The following is a 22,614-nucleotide window of genomic DNA, read 5'->3' on the forward strand; positions in this document are numbered from 1 at the left end:
ACACAACTTCAGTACTCAAGTACACAACTTGTCAACTCAAGTTGACAAGTTCATATCGAATATTCCATATTGGCAACATTAGAAAGTAACTTGGCAACCGCCATTTGAAAAGTTATTGAAATCGACAATAAACGTGAGTCTTCTATTCAGAGTAAGTTTCATATCACATACGGACTATTTTAAATTAGTTTTAAACATTCTTTAGAAATTTCTGAAAAACAGCGTAAGTTACAAAAGCTTTTAAGTTTAAAATGAGCTTGTATAATTTACTTTAATCAACCCTATATCCATCATTCTTTTTATATGAGAATAGTTTTAAATCTGTTTTTTGTACAATGAGTGAACACTGAAATTTATTTACGTAGCGGAATTAAATAGGCGAGCTGCTGTATCAGTCGTTACTTTACTATGGCAAACACATATTTTTACTTTGCTTTCAGTTTAAACTTAGTGTATTTTTATTAATGGTAAGACTGTGATAAGTCAAACTATAAATGATTCATATTCCGCCTTAAAATACTGTACCAATAGTTTCTGAACACTCATGATGAAAAATTCGTTGAAAATCGTGATTTTCCAAACAATAATTAACACATGGGAGTTCAACGTAGAATCTTTAAAGTTCGAAGTTTTTAAGTTTCAATTACCTAAACTAATTGCAGCATCGCACAAGCATTTGCATGAAAGATCTTCTGTATTCCTTGTCTCGTATTCCATATATAAAAGGGTTTACAATTGAATTGAAGCCTGCTAAAATCGTTGAAGCAAATACAGCATGCACAGGAATACAGCCACGATTGCAAATGATATTCTCGATGAAACTTATCACAGGAAATGGTGATGCACAGAATAAAAAACAACCAAAAACGACACGGATGGTTTTGAAGAGCTTCATTTGTCGCGAAAAGTTTTTTCTTGAGTTCAAATCATCTGCAGCCTTTGAATCACTTGTTTGTAGCGATGAAGCTTGTGCAGCTATTTTTCGACCTTGAATTCGAGCAATTTGTACAGTTTTCACATTGAAAACGATCGTAACACCAAGTGGAACAAAGAAAAAGAAAAAAGTACCAAATGAACCAGCTATTCTGTTCATCTCACATAACAATAGCACGTCGGTAGCTCTTGCGGAGAGAAATATCATAATGTAATAAAGAAAGCCAGTGATCCATACTGAAGCCAAAGCCATAGACACCTTTCTTTTGGTGACAATGTGAGGATACTTTAGGGGTAATGCAATACAAATGTAACGATCAATTGTGAGCATCATGAGATTCACTATAGAAAGCGATATACTTGCGCACAAAATGGAAATGTTTAATTGACATGAAAGATCATGTCCACCACTTTTCCCATCAAAATACGTGTCTTCTCTACGATATATGTCGGACAAGTTAACCCACAAACGACAAGATCTGAAACAGCCAAATTTATAACAAAATAACTGGTCGTATTTTTATCTTTATTCCAACGAACATTGTGCAATATCACCAAAATGTTTCCTGTAACTCCAATAATCACACACAACGAGTTAACCGTTAGTAGAAATACCAAGAAAGTTTGTGAAGGAAATTCCACCGTTGAATTCATAGTTTACAAAATTGTTTTCTGCGGTCAACAACTGTACTTGATCTTAAATGTCTGAACATTAAACTAAATGCTAAAACGATCCTTTATAAATACGTGATCAACAGTCCCGAGCAATGGTTTTTTTAATTACTATAGTAATTACAATGACTAATGCCTTGAACACATATTGAATGACAAAAAGACCGTCTAAAGACAGCTGTGTTTTATCAAAATATTACAAATATCAAGGTTCGAGTCAGTATTTAAGAAAATGGTTAAGCTTTAAAAATATACAGATCGCAGGTATATTTCAAAAGAAAAATGTTATTTAATGGTTATACAAAGTCAATTGGCAACTCTTTACAAACGTTATTTTTGAACAACAGCTACATCGCCGCGTTATAAGTGTTTTTCACATTTAAAATTAGCAAAATATTAGTAACTTAGAAAAACATTAACATAAAAACATTAGTCATATTTTAGCGCATTATAAAAACATCTTCTGTCACGAAAAAATATTTGTATTCATATATTATACATTACATTAAATATATATTATAATGAACTTACAACGGATTTTTATATCAATTAACTTTGAGAATAAATTTATTTATCTTTTTTATACATTTTCTACCTGTTTTTGTTATTATTCATATTTCTTATCGAAGGCAAGTAGCTTCGTAGTTTTTATTTATTTTTCATATCTTATTAACAAGTTTATACGACTTCAAATTACATATGCAATAGTAGAAAGATGTTATCAATTAAAATCGTGACAGTACACTGTTGTTATCGTGATGTCATGTTTTATACTCAGATCATCGAAGATAAGTCCCTGTTTTAAAATCCCTTATGACTTTTCTGTCACGTCTAACTTCTGCTAAAATTTGAAGTCAGAAATTTATTATTGAACTAGTCCCGATCTTTCCACGCACGGCCAAAAGAAAGTTCATTTACGACGATAATCTAGAATGCGTGATTTGACCTCTAAACACGCGTGGTCTTAGGGTAAAATCTGGCTTCACGCAAGAACAGACATGTTTATATAAAGGTAGTTTTCTAGTTATATATTTAGCTCAATGTTAACAACATGTTTAATGAAACTTTATTTATATTTAAGATATAAAAGATGTTTACTGTATTTGCACAGGCTTATGCAAACCGAGGAGACCTTCGAGAGAACTCGAGAGCAGATCAGTGCAAGCCCGAGATCAATTGTCGAGGGTTGCACCTGCTCGAGAGTTCTCACAAAAGTCAGTGCAAACACTGTAAACACCTTTCATTTCTTTTATAAAATAACTATAGTGCGAAACAGATAATTTTCAAACAAACTTTTAATTTTTCTTATAAAATGTATTCATGATTGATTTGCAATTTCTTTTTGGTTGATTGATTGATTTGATTGGTTGAGCTCATATCGGTTTGCACAGGTTAATGCCAACACAGCTATAGACCAATCAGCGCAAGCGTTTTATTATTTTTCTTTTACAAAAAAGAAATAAAAGATGTTTTCGTGTTTGCACTGGCTTATGAAAACCTCGGAGACGTTTGTGAGAACTTTCGAGCATGAGCAACTCTCGACCTTTGGTCTCGGGCTTGCACTGATCTGCTCTCAAGTTCTCCCAAAGTTCTCCTCGGTTTGCATAAGTCTGTGAAAACACAGTGAACATTTTCTATAAATATTGCCCCACGATTATCGACGCTAACTACGCTTCTGCGTAGTTTAAAGATATCCACTAAAACCTTCATTGATTAGTTTTTCAATGACTAATCTGTTGCTACAACTCAACTAGTGCATCATTATAGTTATTAAAGTGACCACAAACCTTTGACATCTCGATGTGCAATGCCTCTATCGTTGCTAGAACTCGACTAGTGAATCATTAAGTTTATTAAAGAAACCACAAACCTTTAATATCTCGATGTACAATGCCTCTATCGTGAAGAAACTCTACAGCTATCATTATCTGGTCGGCGTACTTGCGTATCATTGGCTCAGGTAACCCAAGACGGGATACATCAGAAATGGTACCATCACCACAGTATTCCATAAATATATACATGACATCCTTCAGATTGTAAAGAAAAAAATAAAATCAATTTTATGTTAAAGAGAAGTGAGCAAGTTTTTGATCGTGATTGCAAGTTGTATAATGACATACAGAGCGTTTTTTAATCATTCCGTAGAGATCAATGTGAAAATGGACGAAGCAGCCATATTAGGGTTTCAAAAAAAAGAAATCTATTGAAATTCTTTTCAATTGGTATATTAACATGGCGGCTATGACGTCATGTGAAAACGCTCTACTATAGTTTATCAAACAGTTGTCGTTTTGTTTTGTTTGTTTTTATGGTTTGTACATTATTAATATTATTATGCGTCTGAAGTAACAGGAAATTACATGGAATAGTTACCATAATGGTAAAGTTATTTAAATTGATAAAGTGATTTATGAAGATGGCGAATGCCATGGTGAATAGCCAAAATAACCTAATAGTTCTGTTTCAGAGCTAAAAGACGCGATGCATTTCGACAGACTACTCCACAGACGTCAACGTCTGCCAAAGAAAGATTTTAAAATCTATCTGGTTTGTGTTGTGGTTGTAAACAGTTCTTTTCAGAACTATAAGTTTATTTTGGTTATTTACCACGGCATTCGCTATCTTTAAAACTTTAATTTTTAGATTTGTCACCACGACAAAGACTGTATTCTATGATTTATGAAAGTTTTCTGCTACTTTACAAAACTAAAAGAAACTATTTGGCTACCTGACATAAAAATATCAAAGATAAAAATAGTGATGACACACCATATATATAATAGAACTAGATTGCTGACGAATGTGACTTAATATAAGACTTATTAAGACGGCAGCGTGACATTCATGATAAATCCAAGATGGCGCGGGAACCGGGCAAAAAACTTAGGACTACTATTAGGCAAGTGTTGTTTTTCGCAGTTTACTTCGTTTCAGTGTTTTCAAACTCCTTCAATCAAGTTTTATTTGAAAGAAAGCGTTATCAATAATGTTTTGAAGCCATATTGGACAATTATTATTGAAATACGGGCGACAAACATCGCTTGCGATGTGTTTTGTAAATTGGTCGTTTTGGTTGTCTCGAGGCGTTTGTCCACCAAAATAAACGAAGAAGTAAATTGCGAAAAACATCAATTGCCCTATAGTAACTCTGTGTTTTTTGCCCCTTTCCCACGCCATCTTGGATTTATCATGACTGTCACGCAATATGGCCGCTCGTCAGCAATCTAGAGCTACTATATCTATTAAATATTGTTGTGAACCATCATGTTTGTTACACAGCACGAATAAAATGGCGGACTGGTTAGGTCACTATCTCCGAGGGATTCTTTAACATTAATACAAAATAAAAAACTCTATAAAACAATCATCAAATGATGTACAGTAACTGACCCGATGAACTTCACATCCGTAATATTTTACAAGACTGTCGTGTGTTAGACCTTCAAAAGCTTTTATTTCATCAGCCAAGTTTGTGAAGGCGCTGTGATCGTTAGGATGAAATGTTATCTATAATTTAAGGAAAAAAAAAACCATCATTAGTAACTCTGTCCTCCTAGCTGTAAAACACAACCAACATTAGTAACTCTGTCCTCTTAGCTGTAAAACACAACCAACATTAGTAACTCTGTCCTCCTAGCTGTAAAACACAACTAACATTAGTAACTCTGTCCTCCTAGCTGTAAAACACAACCAACATTAGTAACTCTGTCGTCTTAGCTGTAAAACACAACTAACATTAGTAACTCTGTCCTCCTAGCTGTAAAACACAACCAACATTAGTAACTCTGTCGTCTTAGCTGTAAAACACAACCAACATTAGTAACTCTGTCCTCCTAGCTGTAAAACACAACCAACATTAGTAACTCTGTCCTCCTAGCTGTAAAACACAACCAACATTAGTAACTCTGTCCTCCTAGCTGTAAAACACAACCAACATTAGTAACTCTGTCGTCTTAGCTGTAAAACACAACCAACATTAGTAACTCTGTCCTCCTAGCTGTAAAACACAACCAACATTAGTAACTCTGTCCTCCTAGCTGTAAAACACAACCAACATTAGTAACTCTGTCCTCCTAGCTGTAAAACACAACCAACATTAGTAACTCTGTCCTCCTAGCTGTAAAACACAACCAACATTAGTAACTCTGTCCTCCTAGCTGTAAAACACAACCAACATTAGTAACTCTGTCCTCCTAGCTGTAAAACACAACCAACATTAATAACTCTGTCCTCCTAGCTGTAAAACACAACCAACATTAATAACTCTGTCCTCCTAGCTGTAAAACACAACCAACATTAGTAACTCTGTCCTCCTAGCTGTAAAACACAACCAACATTAGTAACTCTGTCCTCCTAGCTGTAAAACACAACCAACATTAGTAACTCTGTCCTCCTAGCTGTAAAACACAACCAACATTAGTAACTCTGTCCTCCTAGCTGTAAAACACAACCATATCTTTACTCGGACTTAACAGTCATCAAGTTAATGATACACGCTTAAGGCGGAAAGAGGTAAAGTATAAAATAGTTCAGTGTGGAAAATAAAATGGTAATATTTTCTAATCAAAATGTTCAAGGATAGTTGAAATGTCATGGTTCTTTTTTTTATGGAAATCAGCAAGGCGGAAAAAATCGCTGAAACACATTTTTGGAAACTATAAAACGCTAAACTGTCTTCATCGAGACGAAAACAAACCTGTTTCATTGCAACCACTTCTTCCGTGTCCAAATTCACACATGAATAAACTTTACCAAACTGTCCTTCACCTAGAAAGATGTTCAAATGTGGACATACAATCAAACATAAGATGGAGTTTCCATCTTCATTGAGAGTATTGTCACAGGTGAAATGAAAGGCGAAGGATTTAAGATAAGCGCGGGTGAAATGAACAAGGCAAGGAATACAGGTAGGAAGAGAATAGTAGTCATTGAACTAAAATATATGGAACGCTACCTGTAATACAAAACCCTAATGATTTTTTGAAGCCGTGATTTTACCCCAGACACGCGTGTGTAGTCAACCGATTTTCACTCCGCGAGAGAATCTCGAAACACTACACACGCGTGTCTTGGGTAAAATCTCGCGTGTCTGATGTAAGATTTGGCTTCAGTTATTTGCTTCAGGTGGCGTTCCATGTATTTTAGTTCAATGGTAGTAGTAGAGTAACTCAAAGGAGAAGAAAACCACAAAGAAGAAAAACCAAGAAAATGAGTGAGGATGCAAAGGGGGGAAGGGAAGGCGAAGAGCGGGAATGCCTACGGATATACAAGACTCGGGGGGATACCAAGAGTATAACAAAGCCAATGGAACATTGACAACTCGGAAAGTTACAAGAAGACCGAGTCGTGTACAGATAGCTTTGGGATGGAAACAAAATTCCACAAATAAGTTTAATAAAATTAAATGAAAGGCGTAGAAGACAGGGGGAGTATTAGCTTTTCAAGCCAAAAAAATGAACAAGTCCAATACTTTGAGTTGAGCAAAAAAATTTAGAAAGCATTTTTTATTCCAACAATCTTTGTATTTCTATTTGACCACCGTTTGAATAACGAAAATGAATGGTAATTCGATAAATGAGTTGTGTGCATGTAGGGGGATTGGGGTGAGAATAATATGATTGTGTGCATGTGGAGGGATTGGGGCGAGAAAAATTTATTGCGAAATGAACGATATATTTACAGCTATTACGTGTAAATTATCATAGTTTCCGCACAACAACAAACACAAGTATACAGAAGATTTCAAAAATAATACTGCATAAATGAACATTATTCTCCATACCTATTTTGTTTCCACGCTGCCATTTGAAAGGTACTCGTTTGGGTATAACAGCAAGTTCACCAGCAAGATCCCGTTTCTTGTTACTAACTTTCCCTATCACATGTTTCTCCAGTAAGCTGATATGTCGTTTACGCTCAAGATCAGCTATACTCTTACGTACTTTCGATATTCTACTGGGTACAACTTCATCCTCATTCACAGCTTCGTTTACTAAGATAGAAAAGATCGTGTTTGACTCAGGATCAACTACACTGGTAGCTACCTTTATATGATCAGGGTTTAGGATTCGCTAGGAAGTACAATAGTGTTTAGAAAATAGGTTTATGATTGGCTTGAATGTACAATGCTTTCTACAAAGTTCGTTCATGGTTGGCTAGGAAGTACAATAGTGTTTAGAGAGTAGGTTTATGATTGGCTTGAATGTACAATACTTTCTACAAAGTTCGTTCATGGTTGGCTAGGAAGTACAATAGTGTTTAGAAAATAGGTTTATGATTGGCTTGAATGTACAATACTTTCTACAAAGTTCGTTCATGGTTGGCTAGGAAGTACAATAGTGTTTAGAAAATAAGTTTATGATTGGCTTGAATGTACAATGCTTTCTACAAAGTTCGTTCATGGTTGGCTAGGAAGTACAATAGTGTTTAGAAAGTAGGTTTATGATTGGCTAAAAAGTACAATACTGTTTGCAGAAATAGTTTTAAAGCTTCTGCATTTATACTTGTACAATAAAACAATTATTGAATTCGACTGTCGCATGATATCAACAATCATTCAGACCTCGGTCAACGTATTATTTCTAGGGGGAGTCACACCTTTCTCCTTACTTTCAGCGGGAAGGTGTCACACATTATGTCTGGGGTGTGTCATATCTTAGTCCTTATTTCTGAGGGGTGTCATTAACACAAAACGGTTCAACTACATCATGACAATACGATGAAAACTTACCGGTCGTAACTGAGCGTTTTACATTCTGACGACCTGGTTCAGATATCGTTCTTGAAGGGTGGATATGCGAGTGGGTACCAGGGTAAGTAGAGGAACGCGCAAATCGTGTGTTTGGAGACATTTGGTTGCAGCTCACCGAGCCACTCAATGTGTGTGGATTGTCTTGACTTCCGATCACATGATCAACACATTTGTTGATCTCACACTGAAGTTTCTAAAACGCAAAGTATTTTATTGTCAAGAACAAGCTTTTATCAATGATTGTACTCCGTTGTTCTAAATGTTATCCAAGTTTTTATCACAGTAACAGTGTTTATCAATGATTGTACTCCGTTGTTCTAAATCTTATCCAAGTTTGTACCACAGTAACAGTGTTTATCAATGATTGTACTCCATTGTTCTAAATGTTATCCAAGTTTGTATCACAGTAATTGTGTTTATCAATGATTGTACTCCGTTGTTCTAAATCTTATTCAAGTTTGTACAACAGTAACAGTGTTTATCAATGATTGTACTCCGTTGTTGTAAATGTTATCCAAGTTTGTAGCACAGTAATTGTGTTTATCAATGATTGTACTCCGTTGTTCTACATCTTATCCAAGTTTGTATCACAGTAACAGTGTTTATCAATGATCGTACTCCGTTGTTCTAAATGTTATCCAAGTTTGTACCACAGTAACAGTGTTTATCAATGATCGTACTCCATTGTTCTAAATGTTATCCAAGTTTGTAGCACAGTAACAGTGTTTATCAATGATTGTACTCCGTTGTTCTAAATTTTATCCAAGTTTGTACCACAGTAACAGTGTTTATCAATGATTGTACTCCGTTGTTCTAAATCTTATCCAAGTTTGTACCACAGTAACAGTGTTTATCAATGTACCATGACCACAAACGGAGATGGATGAAGTATTATAAAGTTGTTTATATAATTTCGTAAAAGCACTATTGCTAATGCGCATTTAATATAAACGACAAGTTTTTTGAAAATAGACATGTTTCGACATCTCATGATGCCATCTTCAGTATGAGTGAAATAATAAGTGATACAAGGTTTATATAAAAGTAATATGATACATAAAATAAAACAATAAAAAGGAAATAAGATAATATAATGGGGAGCGTCCGAGCGTATTATAAACTAAATATTGTATTGAATTTAAAAACTTGAACATTGAGGTCAGGGTTAGTTTTGTTAATGTGGAGTGCTTCTTTGATTTTAAAGGTGAATGAGGTGTCGGCAGTGTCGATGATTTTGAAGCAAGAGGGTGAACAGTTTGTTTTGCATTAGTGAGATTTGAGAAGGTGTCGGTAGATATGAGAGATGTTCCCTGATTCTGGTGGATAAATGGCGCAAAGTTTCGCCAATGTATCGGGACTTACATCCCGCGAAATTGAATTCATATACCACCATAGATTTAATTGAATCAGGGATTGGGTCTTTGAATGAGAAAAGGTTTTCGATTTTGAATGATGTGAAAATTAGTCGAATGTCAATATCTGTACAGAAGCGTTTCATAATGTTTGTAAGTCTGCGTTGTGTGTGTCGCGAGTAATGTCCGATGTATGGTAGTTTGAAATATAGAGTTGTTATTTTGGAATATTCATTTGTGTTGGTCGTGATCGTCGTGTCAGGAGTTTCGGTGTCTAGTTTGAGGTTGTTGCTTTCTTTGTTGTCGAGATATCGTTTTACTGTTCTTTTAATAAAGTGAAGTGGGAAAGAGTTTCGTAAAAGAGTGGATGTGATGTTTTTTATTTCTCGTTGAAAGCCATTGTTCGTATTGTTAAGTTTGTATGCTCTGTCGATTAGTGTGCGTATAAGTCCGGTTTTGTATGAAAGTGGTATGAAACTAAAATAGTTCGTCAGAAGTCCTGTGTATGTTGGTTTGTGGTAAGTAGATGTTGTACAGCTGTCATGGGATTTTGTTAATAAAATGTCAAGAAATGGCAGTTGATCTTGTTGTTCAGTTTCAAATGAAAATCTAATGTTTGCGTGCTGTGTGTTAATGTAATTATAAAACTTCATGGCCTCAGTTTCGTTAGTAAAAACACAAAAAATATCGTCAACGTATCTGCGGTAAAATAGTGGTTTAGTGTCGTTGTAGTTGTTTAGCCAGTTTCGTTCATGAAAATGTTAGCAAGTATGGGTGCTAAGGGAGAGCCCATCGCAACACCGTCCGTCTGGTCATGTGGTATGTTAGTAAATAGGCTTTCAACGCCGTAGGAGATGAACGATTTGTGACAAGAAGTTGATGAGTTGAAAGAGGAGAAGTCGTCGAGGAAAGTGAAGGAATCTTTAGTGGAGTGGTCATCTGGTATGAGTGGTGTTAATAGAGAACTAAGATACTTAGCTAAATTATAATTGTACGAGTTAATTGATGAAACTATCGGTCGTAGTGGAGGCGATTGTTCTGGTTCTCGTTTCTTGTGAAGTTTCGGTAAGCCATAGAAGCGTGAGGGTTGAGAACCTCTGTGGAAGATATCATTATAAAATTTGTTGTTAATCAAGTCTTTCTTTAGAAGCTTCCTTAACAGTCGTTGCAGTTTGCCTTCACGTGGTAGTGTGACGTCTTCTTTGAGTGGGGTAAACTTTGCTGTATTGTTAATGATTTTAAGGCAGGAGTTACGGTACATTTGGCGATCCATGATTACAACGCCGTTGCCTTTGTCCGGTTTGAGAATGATAATGTTTGGACTGTTGCGAATGTTTTTAAGAATGTGATGTTTTTTGAAGTCAGCTGGTGTCGGGTGATAAGATGAGATGTACGAGTGAGCGATGTGTGCCAGCTCTGTTTTGAGATGCGTGTAGTCTTCTTGATTGCGAATGTTGTGTTTTATAGTTTAGTGGATTTTTTCGAATGTTGCCAGAATGTCGGTTGAGTTGAGTCGTAGTGGTTTAATACTGAACCCAAGGACATTTTTCAGGAGTTCTAGTTCTTCGTCTTTTAATTGGTGTGATGATAGATCAAAGGACAAAGGCAACGGCGTTGTAATCATGGATCGTCAAATGTATCGTAACTCCTGCCTTAAAATCATTAACAATACAGCAAAATTTACCCCACTCAAAGAAGACGTCACACTATCACGTGAAGCCAAACTACAACGACTGTTAAGGAAGCTTCTAAAGAAAGACTTGATTAACAACAAATTATATAATGATATCTTCCCCAGAGGTTCTCAACCCTCACGCTTCTATGGCTTACCGAAACTTCACAAGAAACGAGAACCAGAACAATCGCCTCCACTACGACCGATAGTTTCATCAATTAACTCGTACAATTATAATTTAGCTAAGTATCTTAGTTCTCTACTAACACCACTCATACCAGATGACCACTCCACTAAAGATCCCTTCTCTTTCCTCGACGACTTCTCCTCTTTCAACTCATCAACTTCTTGTCACAAATTGTTCATCTCCTACGGCGTTGAAAGCCTATTTACTAACATACCACATGACCAGACGGACGGTGTTGCGATGGGCTCTCCCTTAGCACCCATACTTGCTAACATTTTCATGGGCTCAGATACGTTGACGATATTTTTTGTGTTTTTACTAACGAAACTGAGGCCATGAAGTTTTATAATTACATTAACACACAGCACGCAAACATTAGATTTTCATTTGAAACTGAACAACAAGATCAACTACCATTTCTTGACACTTACTAACAAAATCTCATGACAGCTGTACAACATCTACATACCACAAACCAACATACACAGGACTTCTGACGAACTATTTTAGTTTCACACCACTTTCATACAAAACCGGACTTATACGCACACTAATCGACAGAGCATACAAAGTTAACAATACGAACAATGGCTTTCAACGAGACATAAAAAACATCACATCCACTCTTTTACGAAACACTTTCCCACTTCACTTTATTAACAGAACTGTAAAACGATATCTCGACAACAAACCAAGCAACAACCTCAAACTAGACACCGAAACTCCTGACACGACGATCACAACCAACACAAATGAAAATTCCAAAATAACAACTCTATACTTCAAACTAACATACATAGGACATTACTCACGACACATACAACGCAGACTTACAAACATTATGAAACGCTTCTGTACAGATATTGACATTCGACTAATTTTCACATCATTCAAAATCAAAAACCTTTTTTCATTCAAAGACCCAATCCCTGATTCAATTAAATCTAAGGTGGTATATGAATTAAATTGCGCGGGATGTAATTCCCCATACAATGGCGAAACTTCGCGCTATTTATCCACCAGAATCAGGGAACATACAACAACGGACAAAAACTCTCATATCTACCGACACCTTCTTAAATCCCACTCATGTAAAACCAACTATTCACCCTCTTGCTTCAAAATCATCGACACTGCCGACACCTCATTCACCCTTAAAATCAAAGAAGCACTCCACATTAACAAAACTAACCCTGACCTTAATGTTCAAGTTTTTAAATTCAATACAATATTTAGTTTATAATACGCTCGGACGCTCCCCATTAATTTATCTTATTTCCTTTTTATTGTTGTAATTTATGTATCATATTACTTTTAAATAAACACTGTATCACATATTATTTCACTCATACTGAAGATGGCATCATGAGATGTCGAAACATGTCTATTTTCAAAAAACTTGTCGTTTATATTATAAGTTGTTTATCCTAAACTGTAACTCAGACAAACAACAGGAGATGGCTGATTGTACAATACAAGTATTATAAAGTTGTTTACCTCAAACTGTGATTCAGACAAACGACATGAGATGGCTGGGTTGCAGGACTCCATGAGAAACTTCAAACCTTGAGCTGCCCAACGTGGTCTGCTACCTTTTCCTTTCTTACAATGATTTAACACGAACTCCATCCATTTCCATGCAACTTCCAGATGATACTTTCCAACAATGGAAAGGGCTTTCTCATCTGACTCAGGAATACGACGAATCTCGCGATGAAACTGATAACAAAAATAATCTTCAGTAAAATTTTATGAAAAACACGACGAAGATATTTTTAGGGATGGACCCTTGAGAATTTTGAACGGGGTGCTCCAGTTTTATGAGATATGGCTTAGTCAGTCAAGTTCAATGTCCTAGAACCCTGTCTACTAGATACCTGACTCCACTGAAATTGTATAGTAATGAGGCAAGCCGCCATCTTGAAAGGTGGCAAAACTGACAATATTTACGACTAATATCTGCTTTTCCTGAGTTGATATACAGTTGCAAAGGTGATAGTCTAAGTTTGATTCTTAAAATGTTTGATAGGATGGGTTTTTTAAACTTTGTTTTGACTTATTTTTCATTTTGAGTTTTGCTTTTTGCCGCATTTCAAGATGGCGTCTTTGACTCACCTTGTCACGGCAGTTACTCGTCTAGAGGACTGGGTTCTAAGTCATTGGTCAAGTTTGGTTTGTATTTCAATGGTTCCATTGTTGGTACCGTTATGTTATTCAAATGTCAAACTTTTTGTGGGTTTGACTTGAGACCCCGAAATGTGTTTGACAGTAGTTTTTAGCTTAAATCGGGTTGTATATTAATATTTCGTCAAAATTATAACCGCGCCGAGTAAGATTTGCTCAATTATTAAAAAAAATATCCATAAACATACATCAAAGACAGCGTTAAAAGCAAACTGTAGTGCTCCAAGGGTACTTCTGTTTAATCTACGACGTTCGTTTTCTTCAATCTCGTACATTTTCCCTACATCAAGTATTTCCATTGCGCCATCCAATGCGTCGCATATTTTAGTTCGTAGGTTCACCAAAGACTCCTGGAAAGACGACAAAGATAAATTTTTCATGGAACAAGATTGAAAAACAACATATAAAAATTCGCCTTCTTCTCCTATAAGCGTAAGATACCGAAGGATGAGTTAGTACAAACTTTTTCTTATAGTTCTATAAATGTAAGAACGGCAGTAGTTATGTTTTTCATTTTGATATTTTATGAGGGACCGAAATTCGTGACTCAAATTCAAAACTTTGCAATCACAACATATCTTAAAAATACGTACGCATTGTGTACATGTATCTTTTCTCACGTTATGATGTTCAGTATGTTCTGTTGATGTACAAATAACTATAGCTATAGTATTTTATAGTAAATGTGAAATTCGTTGCTTTTGTTTCTTCTGTGAACTTATTTAAATCTCAGTTGTGAAATGTGCTAACTACCTTGTTATATTTCTACTACAATTGAAAATGTCAAGCCTGCGAACAGGCTGAAACAAACTGCAACCCTTAATGTCACGCGTGATTCACGAGTGGCGGGAGAAAGTTAAAAAACTTGACATGATGTAAGTATATCTTTGCCAGCGCAGATACAAACATTTCATGCATAGCAGAGAGTGTATCAAGTTTAGCAGTAATTAAAACGCAAGCTAAAAAACTTATCGCTGCGAGGCCAGGATTCTTGAAATAAAAACTGCATAGCAGAGAGTGTATCAAGTTTAGCAGTAACTGAAACGCAAGCAAAAAAACTTATCGCTGTGAGGCCAGGATTCTTGAAATAAAAACTGCATCGCAGAGAGTGTATCAAGTTTAGCAGTAATTGAAACGCAAGCTAAAAAACTTATCGCCGTGAGGTCAGGATTCTTGAAATAAAAACTGCATAGCAGAGAGTGTATCAAGTTTAGCAGTAATTGAAATGCAAGCTAAAAAACTTATCGCTGTGAGGCCAGGATTCTAGAAATAAAAACAACAAAACTTCATTGATGAAGAAAATTCAAATTTATAAATTATTTACCGAAATTTGAGTCTTCATATCAACAAGATCGTGATGAACAGATGTTGAGCCCGATGTACAAATGACAGCGTCACGCATAACCCCTTGAAATGCGTTGATATGAGCACTTACTGCGCGTGACGTACATGCAACGATGGCTAGATCTTCAACCTAGAAAAACAAAGCATTTAAAATGACATTGTTCGTTGGATTGTGGTATTTCTTACATGGTAAAATAACTTTGTGTATAATATATGCTTGCGTATAATATTGTATGGTGATGGTATGTGTATAATTTACAGCCAATTTGGTATGGTGATGGTATGTGTATAATTTACATCCTGTTTTGTATGGTGATGGTATGTGTATAATTTACATCCAGTTTTGTATGGTGATGGTATGTGTATAATTTACATCCAGTTTTGTATGGTGATGGTATGTGTATAATTTACATCCAAGTTTTGTATGGTGATGGTATGTGTATAATTTACATCCAGTTTTGTATGGTGATGGTATGTGTATAATTTACATCCAAGTTTTGTATGGTGATGGTATGTGTATAATTTACATCCAAGTTTTGTATGGTGATGGTATTTGTATAATTTACATCCTGTTTGGTATGGTAATGGTATGTGTATAATTTACATCCTGTCTCGAATGGAAGTTGATTAAAAATAAAAGCAAGTCCACTAAAAGTAAGAGAACATTTATGTACCTGAATATCAACCAATCCCAGTGAAGCATCAAGACCGGGTGTGACGTCAAGAGTCTCACCAGTCCACGTACATTCGTGTTTCTCAGATACTAGAACAATATAATTGTTTGCTTCCTTGGCACATTCGCTATACTGACTCTGTAGTCCACAACAAGCATTCAATAGCTCCAAGATGCAACTGCAAAAGTTTACGGAAAAAATAAACAATATTTGCATTGCCATACAAAATAAATTATTTTCTGTAGAAGTTGGAATATTCAATGGAAATGAATTTATGATTTATATGGAATAATTAAAAACACAAAAGTCGTCCCAGCCAGCCACATGTTTTTAATACGTGTATATCCGTGTTTGAATTCTGTAAAGTTGGATTATTCAATGCAAATGAATTTATAATTTATGTGAAATAATTAAAAACACAGAAGTCGTCCAAGCCAGCCACATATTTTTCATATGTGTATATCCGTGTCTAATTCATACTCCCTGAAGATGTCTTTGTAACAAAATTAAAGCACGGTGCCAACAAAAGAATGCTATTGTGACGAGAATATCTCGACCGCATGCAGTTTATGAGAACTTTAACTCGTCTCCAATCACTGCGCATATTCAAATATCGTCTATACCACATGCCTTTCATGTGCATATAACATTGTGAGAATTTATATTCTTAATCTCTGATGATGGCTTCGCTATAAAGTCGAAACACTAAAAGGTAAACTCTTCTACAGCCACCATAACCAAAAGAACAGTTGTGTCTTAGGAAAGCACGAGTTTCACAAAACACACAACAGTTTTCATGAAAACACACAAACATTTTTTTGTTCTTTCAAGTTTACAATACCTTTTTGAGCGTCTCATGCAGCCACGAACAAACATCTTGACGGAGATATCGAGTTTGGTGATAACCTGAAAGAAAGAAGACAGTAAGATGAGGTACATGAGGTGAGATAAGGTACACTAAGTAAGGTTTGGTACACAAGGTGAAGATAATGTACACAGTGTAAGAGTAAATTAAGGTACACAAGGTGAAGATAATGTACACAGAGTAAGATGAGGTACACGAGGTAAATCAAGATAAAAGCTTAACAGTTTCAAAGTGCCTATGTCAGGGTCAGTGAAATATATCTTCTATAGATAATTAAATCGATTTTAAAAACATTTGCAATATATTTAATAGGTCAAAAATTTGATCTTAGAGAACTTTTGTAGCCAAGAACTTAGAAGCACGTGACCCCTCGCCGGAAATGACGTAAAAGGAGAAAACGCAATTCGACTTTTCCAAAGGTTTTCTTTCATTGTTAGCTCAAACGACGACGTCAAACTGGACACATGACGCATCTTAAATTTTTAATGCAGTTTTCCTATAACAGCTTTATTCAGTATAATGAAAGCTATATCTTTAATGTATGTAGTCGCCTTACGTCACATCCAGTGCAGTGTCACCTACATACATCTAGGACACAGAAACCACGAAATTTTCGTCCATTAAAAAGATATTGTAAATGTTCGTAATTTCGATTTAACCATCGAAAGAGGTTATCTCCCTCACCCCGATATACGTACGCACTTTAAAGCAAAAGGTTTTTGGATTAAAAAACAGGAGTAAAAGCCGACCTGAAAGTTTTGTACATTATCAACGACGTTCACCAATAACAAAGAACAGATTTTTATGATTTCCTCGCGACATGAAAACAGCAAACTTGATATAAAATTTACCTGAACATATTCAGATGTTTTTAATTTTTCAACAAGTTCTTTAGATGGCACCGTAGTTTCAAACGTAGCTGCAACTCCAAGATCACTGCGTAACCTTTTAACAAGACCCACGGCCTTCGTGCTTCGTTCACGGGTTTCTTTGAATAACTTTTTAAAATCACGACAAGACTGAAGAATTTTTACTCTATTGATAAAAGAAAACACTGGATTAGAGGTAATGGTAGGATTTTCAACGTAAACAAGAACATGCGCAAAAATGTCAAGTCCCTCTCTCGTCGATCGAAGTTTTCATGCAATAATAGAAACTTAATATAGAAGGATTGAAGACAATGCTAGGGGAGAGGGACGCAGTACCTGAATCTTAATACCGAAGGATTGAAGAGAATGTTGAGGACGGTAATTAAATACCAGAATCTTAATACCGTTAGATTGGAAAAAATGTTCAGGACGGTAACCCAATACCTGAATCTTAATAACAAAGGACTGAAGGGGATGCTAAGGGCGATGAGAAAACGGCAAAAAACATAATACCGAAGGATTGAAGGGATTGCTAAGGGTGATAAGATTATAGCAGAAACTTAATAACGAAGGATTGAAGAGAATGTTAGGTGCAAATCAACGATAAGATCATCCAAATCTCACCGACTACATGCAACACTAAAAATCAAAATAAGATTACTAACATTTACATGGAATTTAAGCCAAAATAGCAAAAACTACTCCCAAACCAACACACATCACAACCTTACATTAAATGCTCCCTAATCCTATGTTACTGAGCGACTCATAAAGTAGTGCTTTATGCAAGAGCTACATACTTTCATTAACCACAACAATCGAAAAGACAGTTAAACAATCGTCAGTGAGATAAAAAGTCAAACATACGTACAAATGTTTTTCGTTGTCTTCTAAATCATGTATTGTGGAAAATTCGTCCATTCCGGTGGTTAGAAAGTCGGCTGTTGACTCAACAAGACCTCTTGCCATTACGCTATGATAAATAATGCGATGATCATTTCGAACATAATATGACAAATTAAAACGAATCAAAGCCATTACGCTATGATAAATAATGCGATGATCATTTTGAACATAATATGACAAAATAAAACGAATCAAAGCCATTACGCTATGATAAATAATGCGATGATCATTTCGAACATAATATGACAAATTAAAACGAATCAAAGCCATTACGCTATGATAAATAATGCGATGATCATTTTGAACATAATATGACAAATTAAAACGGATCAAACAACATGAATATAAACATAAAAATATGTACCATTTATCTTTAAACTATATCATAAAACTTTATCATTCAAGTCAATAACTAATGGTTAGAAAAGAACACAAAAATTAACGACAAACAACATCACGAAGTTCGTCGCTTCTTACCAAAATTTCTTTCCTGCTTGTACCTCCCCACCACGTATATAAGGCGTAATGTCTTTGACAAACTCCCATTCATCTTCAAGGATATTTCGAACATCAGACGACGCTTCAGGTAGACGTTGTAACATATGCATGTACAGTTGAAGATATTCAAAATAAACCTGAAAACAACACGTAACCCAGTATTAACCCAGCATACCCAGAGATTACTCTGCATACCCAGAGATTACTCTGCATACCCAGAGATTACTCTGCATACCCAGAGATTACCCAGCATACCCAGAGATTACTCTGCATACCCAGAGATTGCTCTGCATACCCAGAGATTACTCTGCATACCCAGAGATTACCCAGCATACCCAGAGATTACCCAGCATACCCAGAGATTACCCAGCATACCCAGCATACTTAGAGATTACCCAGCATACTCAGAGATTACCCAGCATACTCAGTGATTACCCAGCATACCCAGTAATTACCCAACATACCCAGTAATTACCCAACATATCCAGTAATTACCCAACATACACCGTGATAACCCAGCATACCCAGTGATAACCCAGCATACAGAGATTACCCAGCATACCCAGTGATAACCCAGCATACACAAAGATTACCCAGCATACCCAGTAATTACCCAGCATACTCAGTGATAACCCTACATACCCAGTGATAACCCAGCATACACAGAGATTACCCAACATACCCAGAGATTACCCAGCATACACAGTGATTACCCAGCATACCCAGTGATAACCCAAAAGACTCAAAAACAGCGTTACTTATGCCTCATATGCAACACTACCTCAAGCATTTTTTGAATATCCTGATCAAACTCAAGAACTCTTTCTTCAAACTCTGGCCAACTACTCAACTCTCGCCCCAGTGCTTCTAACGCATCAAGAAAATACTGACGTACAAGTATAGCAGCCAGTAAGACTTCTTTGCATTCTTCCAGTAACTAAAACATAGAACATTAGTCGTGAAACATGCTCGAATTCATCACTATAAGATAAATATTCTATTCAATATTTTAAGTTCTCGAAATGCAAAACGGCCTTTTTCCCGGCAGGAAAGTAAAAGTTAGCTAGCACAATCCTTTAACCTGTCTAACACTGAGAGATAATGGTTCTCTATAACAATCTCCTACCAGTCTAACAAAGACAGTTCACGATAGTAATCCCTTACCTGTCTAACACTGAGAGATAATGGTTCTCTATAACAATCTCCTACGAGTCTAACACAGACAGTTCACGATAGCAATCCCTTACCTGTCTAACACTAAGAGATAATGGTTCTCTATAACAATCTCCTACCAGTCTAACACAGACAGTTCACGATAGCAATCCCTTACCTGTCTAACACTAAGAGATAATGGTTCTCTATAACAATCTCCTACCAGTCTAACACAGACAGTTCACGATAGTAATCCCTTACCTGTCTAACACTGAGAGATAATGGTTCTCTATAACAATCTCCTACCAGTCTAACACAGACAGTTCACGATAGCAATCCCTTACCTGTCTAACCCTGAGAGATGATGGTTCTCTATAACAATCTCCTACCAGTCTAACACAGACAGTTCACGATAGTAATCCCTTACCTGTCTAACACTAAGAGATAATGGTTCTCTATAACAATCTCCTACCAGTTTGACACAGACAGTTCACGATAGCAATCCCTTATCTGTCTAACACTGAGAGATAATGGTTCTGTATAACAATCTCCTACCAGTCTAACACAGAAAGTTCACGATAGTAATCCCTTACCTGTCTAACACTGAGAGATAATGGTTCTGTATAACAATCTCCTACCAGTCTAACAAAGACAGTTCACGATAGTAATCCCTTACCTGTCTAACACTGAGAGATAATGGTTCTCTATAACAATCTCCTACCAGTCTAACACAGACAGTTCACGATAGCAATCCCTTACCTGTCTAACGCTGAGAGATGATGGTTCTCTATAACAATCTCCTACCAGTCTAACGCAGACAGTTCACGATAGCAATCCCTTACCTGTCTAACACTAAGAGATAATGGTTCTCTATAACAATCTCCTACCAGTTTAAAACAGACAGTTCACGATAGCACTTCCTTACCTGTCTAACACTGAGAGATAATGGTTCTGTATAACAATCTGTTACCAGTCTAACACAGACAGTTTACGATAGCAATTTCTTACCAGTCTAACACTGAGAGATAATGGTTCTGTATAACAATCTGTTACCAGTCTAACACAGACAGTTCACGATAGCAATCCCTTACCTGTCTAACACTAAGAGATAATGGTTCTCTATAACAATCTCCTACCAGTCTAACACAGACAGTTCACGATAGCAATTTCTTACCAGTCAAACACCGAGAGATGATGGTTCTGTATAACAATCTCCTACCAGTCTAACGCAGACAGTTCACGATAGCAATCCCTTACCTGTCTAACACTGAGAGATAATGGTTCTGTATAACAATCTCCTACCAGACTAACACAGACAGTTCACGATAGCAATCCCTTACCTGTCTAACACTAAGATACGATGGTTCTCTTTAACAATCTCCTACCAGTCTAACACAGACAGTTCACGATGCAATCTCTTACCTGTCTAACACTGAGAGATGATGGTTCACTTTTGGGACGATGTTCCATTCTCATTCTTAGACATTCATGATAAATGTCCATAACAAGACGAACAAGGAACAAATACAATTCATCAAAAGATGGAAGACCCATTTTCTCGAATCTCTTAATCCAATTCCCGTTGGGAATGCCAAAATCCTGGTTGAACTCGAAAACATCCTCCTTTGATGAAATGTCCAATCTTAAATTCTTTAAGGTGAGGACTTCCTGGAACATTAAATACAATTTTTTATGTTTCATAAGAGAGTTTTGCATATCTTTAACTTTTAAAATAAACATCGCTCGTGCCAGCTCAGTATGAACGATCATGTGCATTTTGCGTCCAAGACTCGCCACTCCCATCTTTTTGATATTCTGATCAACAAATGGTCGATATCTGCTCGTACTCGTATTCTCTGAGCTCAAACCACGTCTAAAGGATTCGGTGTGCTCAAATGTTTCCAACGTAACGTAGGTATTAAGGTCTTGACAATTTGGACAGTTGTTGGACAACTTCTGGCAGTTGAGATCTAGAAGTTGTTGAAATATAAACAAGTTATCTCTCATTGAAATTCCTATATTTACTTGATGAAATATGTCTGCAACCTTGATACAGCAAAATAACGTTCCCTGTCTAGAATCATGAGTTTAAAAACTACAATTCAAGTTTCTTCACGAGAAAACAGCCTCCTTCCTAGAGAAATGATAGAAATCATCCCCCCTCCTGGAGAAGCAAGTGTTAGAAATCAACGCCTCCTGGAGAAATGTTAGCAATCATCCCCCTCCTGGAGAAGCAAGTGTTACAAATCAACCCCCTCCAGGAGAAGCAAGTGTTACAAATCAACCCCCCTCTTGGGGAAGCAAGTGTTAGAAATCAACCTCCCTCCTGGAGAAATGTTAGAATCAACCTCTCTCCTGGAGAAATGTTAGAAATCACTCCCCTCCTGGGGAAGCAAGTGTTAGAAATCAACACCCCTCCTGGAGAAGCAAGTGTTAGAAATCAACCTCCCTCCTGGAGAAGCAAGTGCTAGAAATCAACCCCTCATGGAGAAGCAAGTGCTAGAAATCAACACCCCTCCTGGAGAAGCAAGTGTTAGAAATCAACCTCC

The 22,614-nt window shown here is 36.3% G+C and overlaps 1 protein-coding gene across 1 annotated transcript in view; it reads right to left on the bottom strand.

Moving 5' to 3' along the window:
- Nucleotides 1-22,614, bottom strand: part of LOC124441141 (mitogen-activated protein kinase kinase kinase 4-like) — a 41,813-nt gene that overhangs the window by 15,976 nt on the left and 3,223 nt on the right. Inside the window, exons 2-16 of the mRNA XM_046991572.1 lie at nucleotides 21,488-22,035; nucleotides 19,695-19,850; nucleotides 18,893-19,050; nucleotides 18,381-18,482; nucleotides 17,492-17,675; nucleotides 16,617-16,681; nucleotides 15,776-15,953; nucleotides 15,082-15,231; nucleotides 13,946-14,107; nucleotides 13,071-13,292; nucleotides 8,339-8,552; nucleotides 7,391-7,600; nucleotides 6,305-6,375; nucleotides 4,999-5,115; nucleotides 3,476-3,635 (exon numbers count right to left, since the gene is read on the bottom strand). Coding sequence (XP_046847528.1) covers nucleotides 3,476-3,635; nucleotides 4,999-5,115; nucleotides 6,305-6,375; nucleotides 7,391-7,600; nucleotides 8,339-8,552; nucleotides 13,071-13,292; nucleotides 13,946-14,107; nucleotides 15,082-15,231; nucleotides 15,776-15,953; nucleotides 16,617-16,681; nucleotides 17,492-17,675; nucleotides 18,381-18,482; nucleotides 18,893-19,050; nucleotides 19,695-19,850; nucleotides 21,488-22,035 — 2,697 coding nt within the window. The remainder of the gene's footprint in view (nucleotides 1-3,475; nucleotides 3,636-4,998; nucleotides 5,116-6,304; nucleotides 6,376-7,390; nucleotides 7,601-8,338; nucleotides 8,553-13,070; nucleotides 13,293-13,945; nucleotides 14,108-15,081; nucleotides 15,232-15,775; nucleotides 15,954-16,616; nucleotides 16,682-17,491; nucleotides 17,676-18,380; nucleotides 18,483-18,892; nucleotides 19,051-19,694; nucleotides 19,851-21,487; nucleotides 22,036-22,614) is intronic.

The sequence above is a fragment of the Xenia sp. Carnegie-2017 genome, unplaced genomic scaffold (assembly GCF_021976095.1).
Source record: "Xenia sp. Carnegie-2017 unplaced genomic scaffold, XeniaSp_v1 HiC_scaffold_20, whole genome shotgun sequence".
Taxonomy (NCBI): Eukaryota; Metazoa; Cnidaria; class Anthozoa; order Malacalcyonacea; family Xeniidae; genus Xenia; species Xenia sp. Carnegie-2017.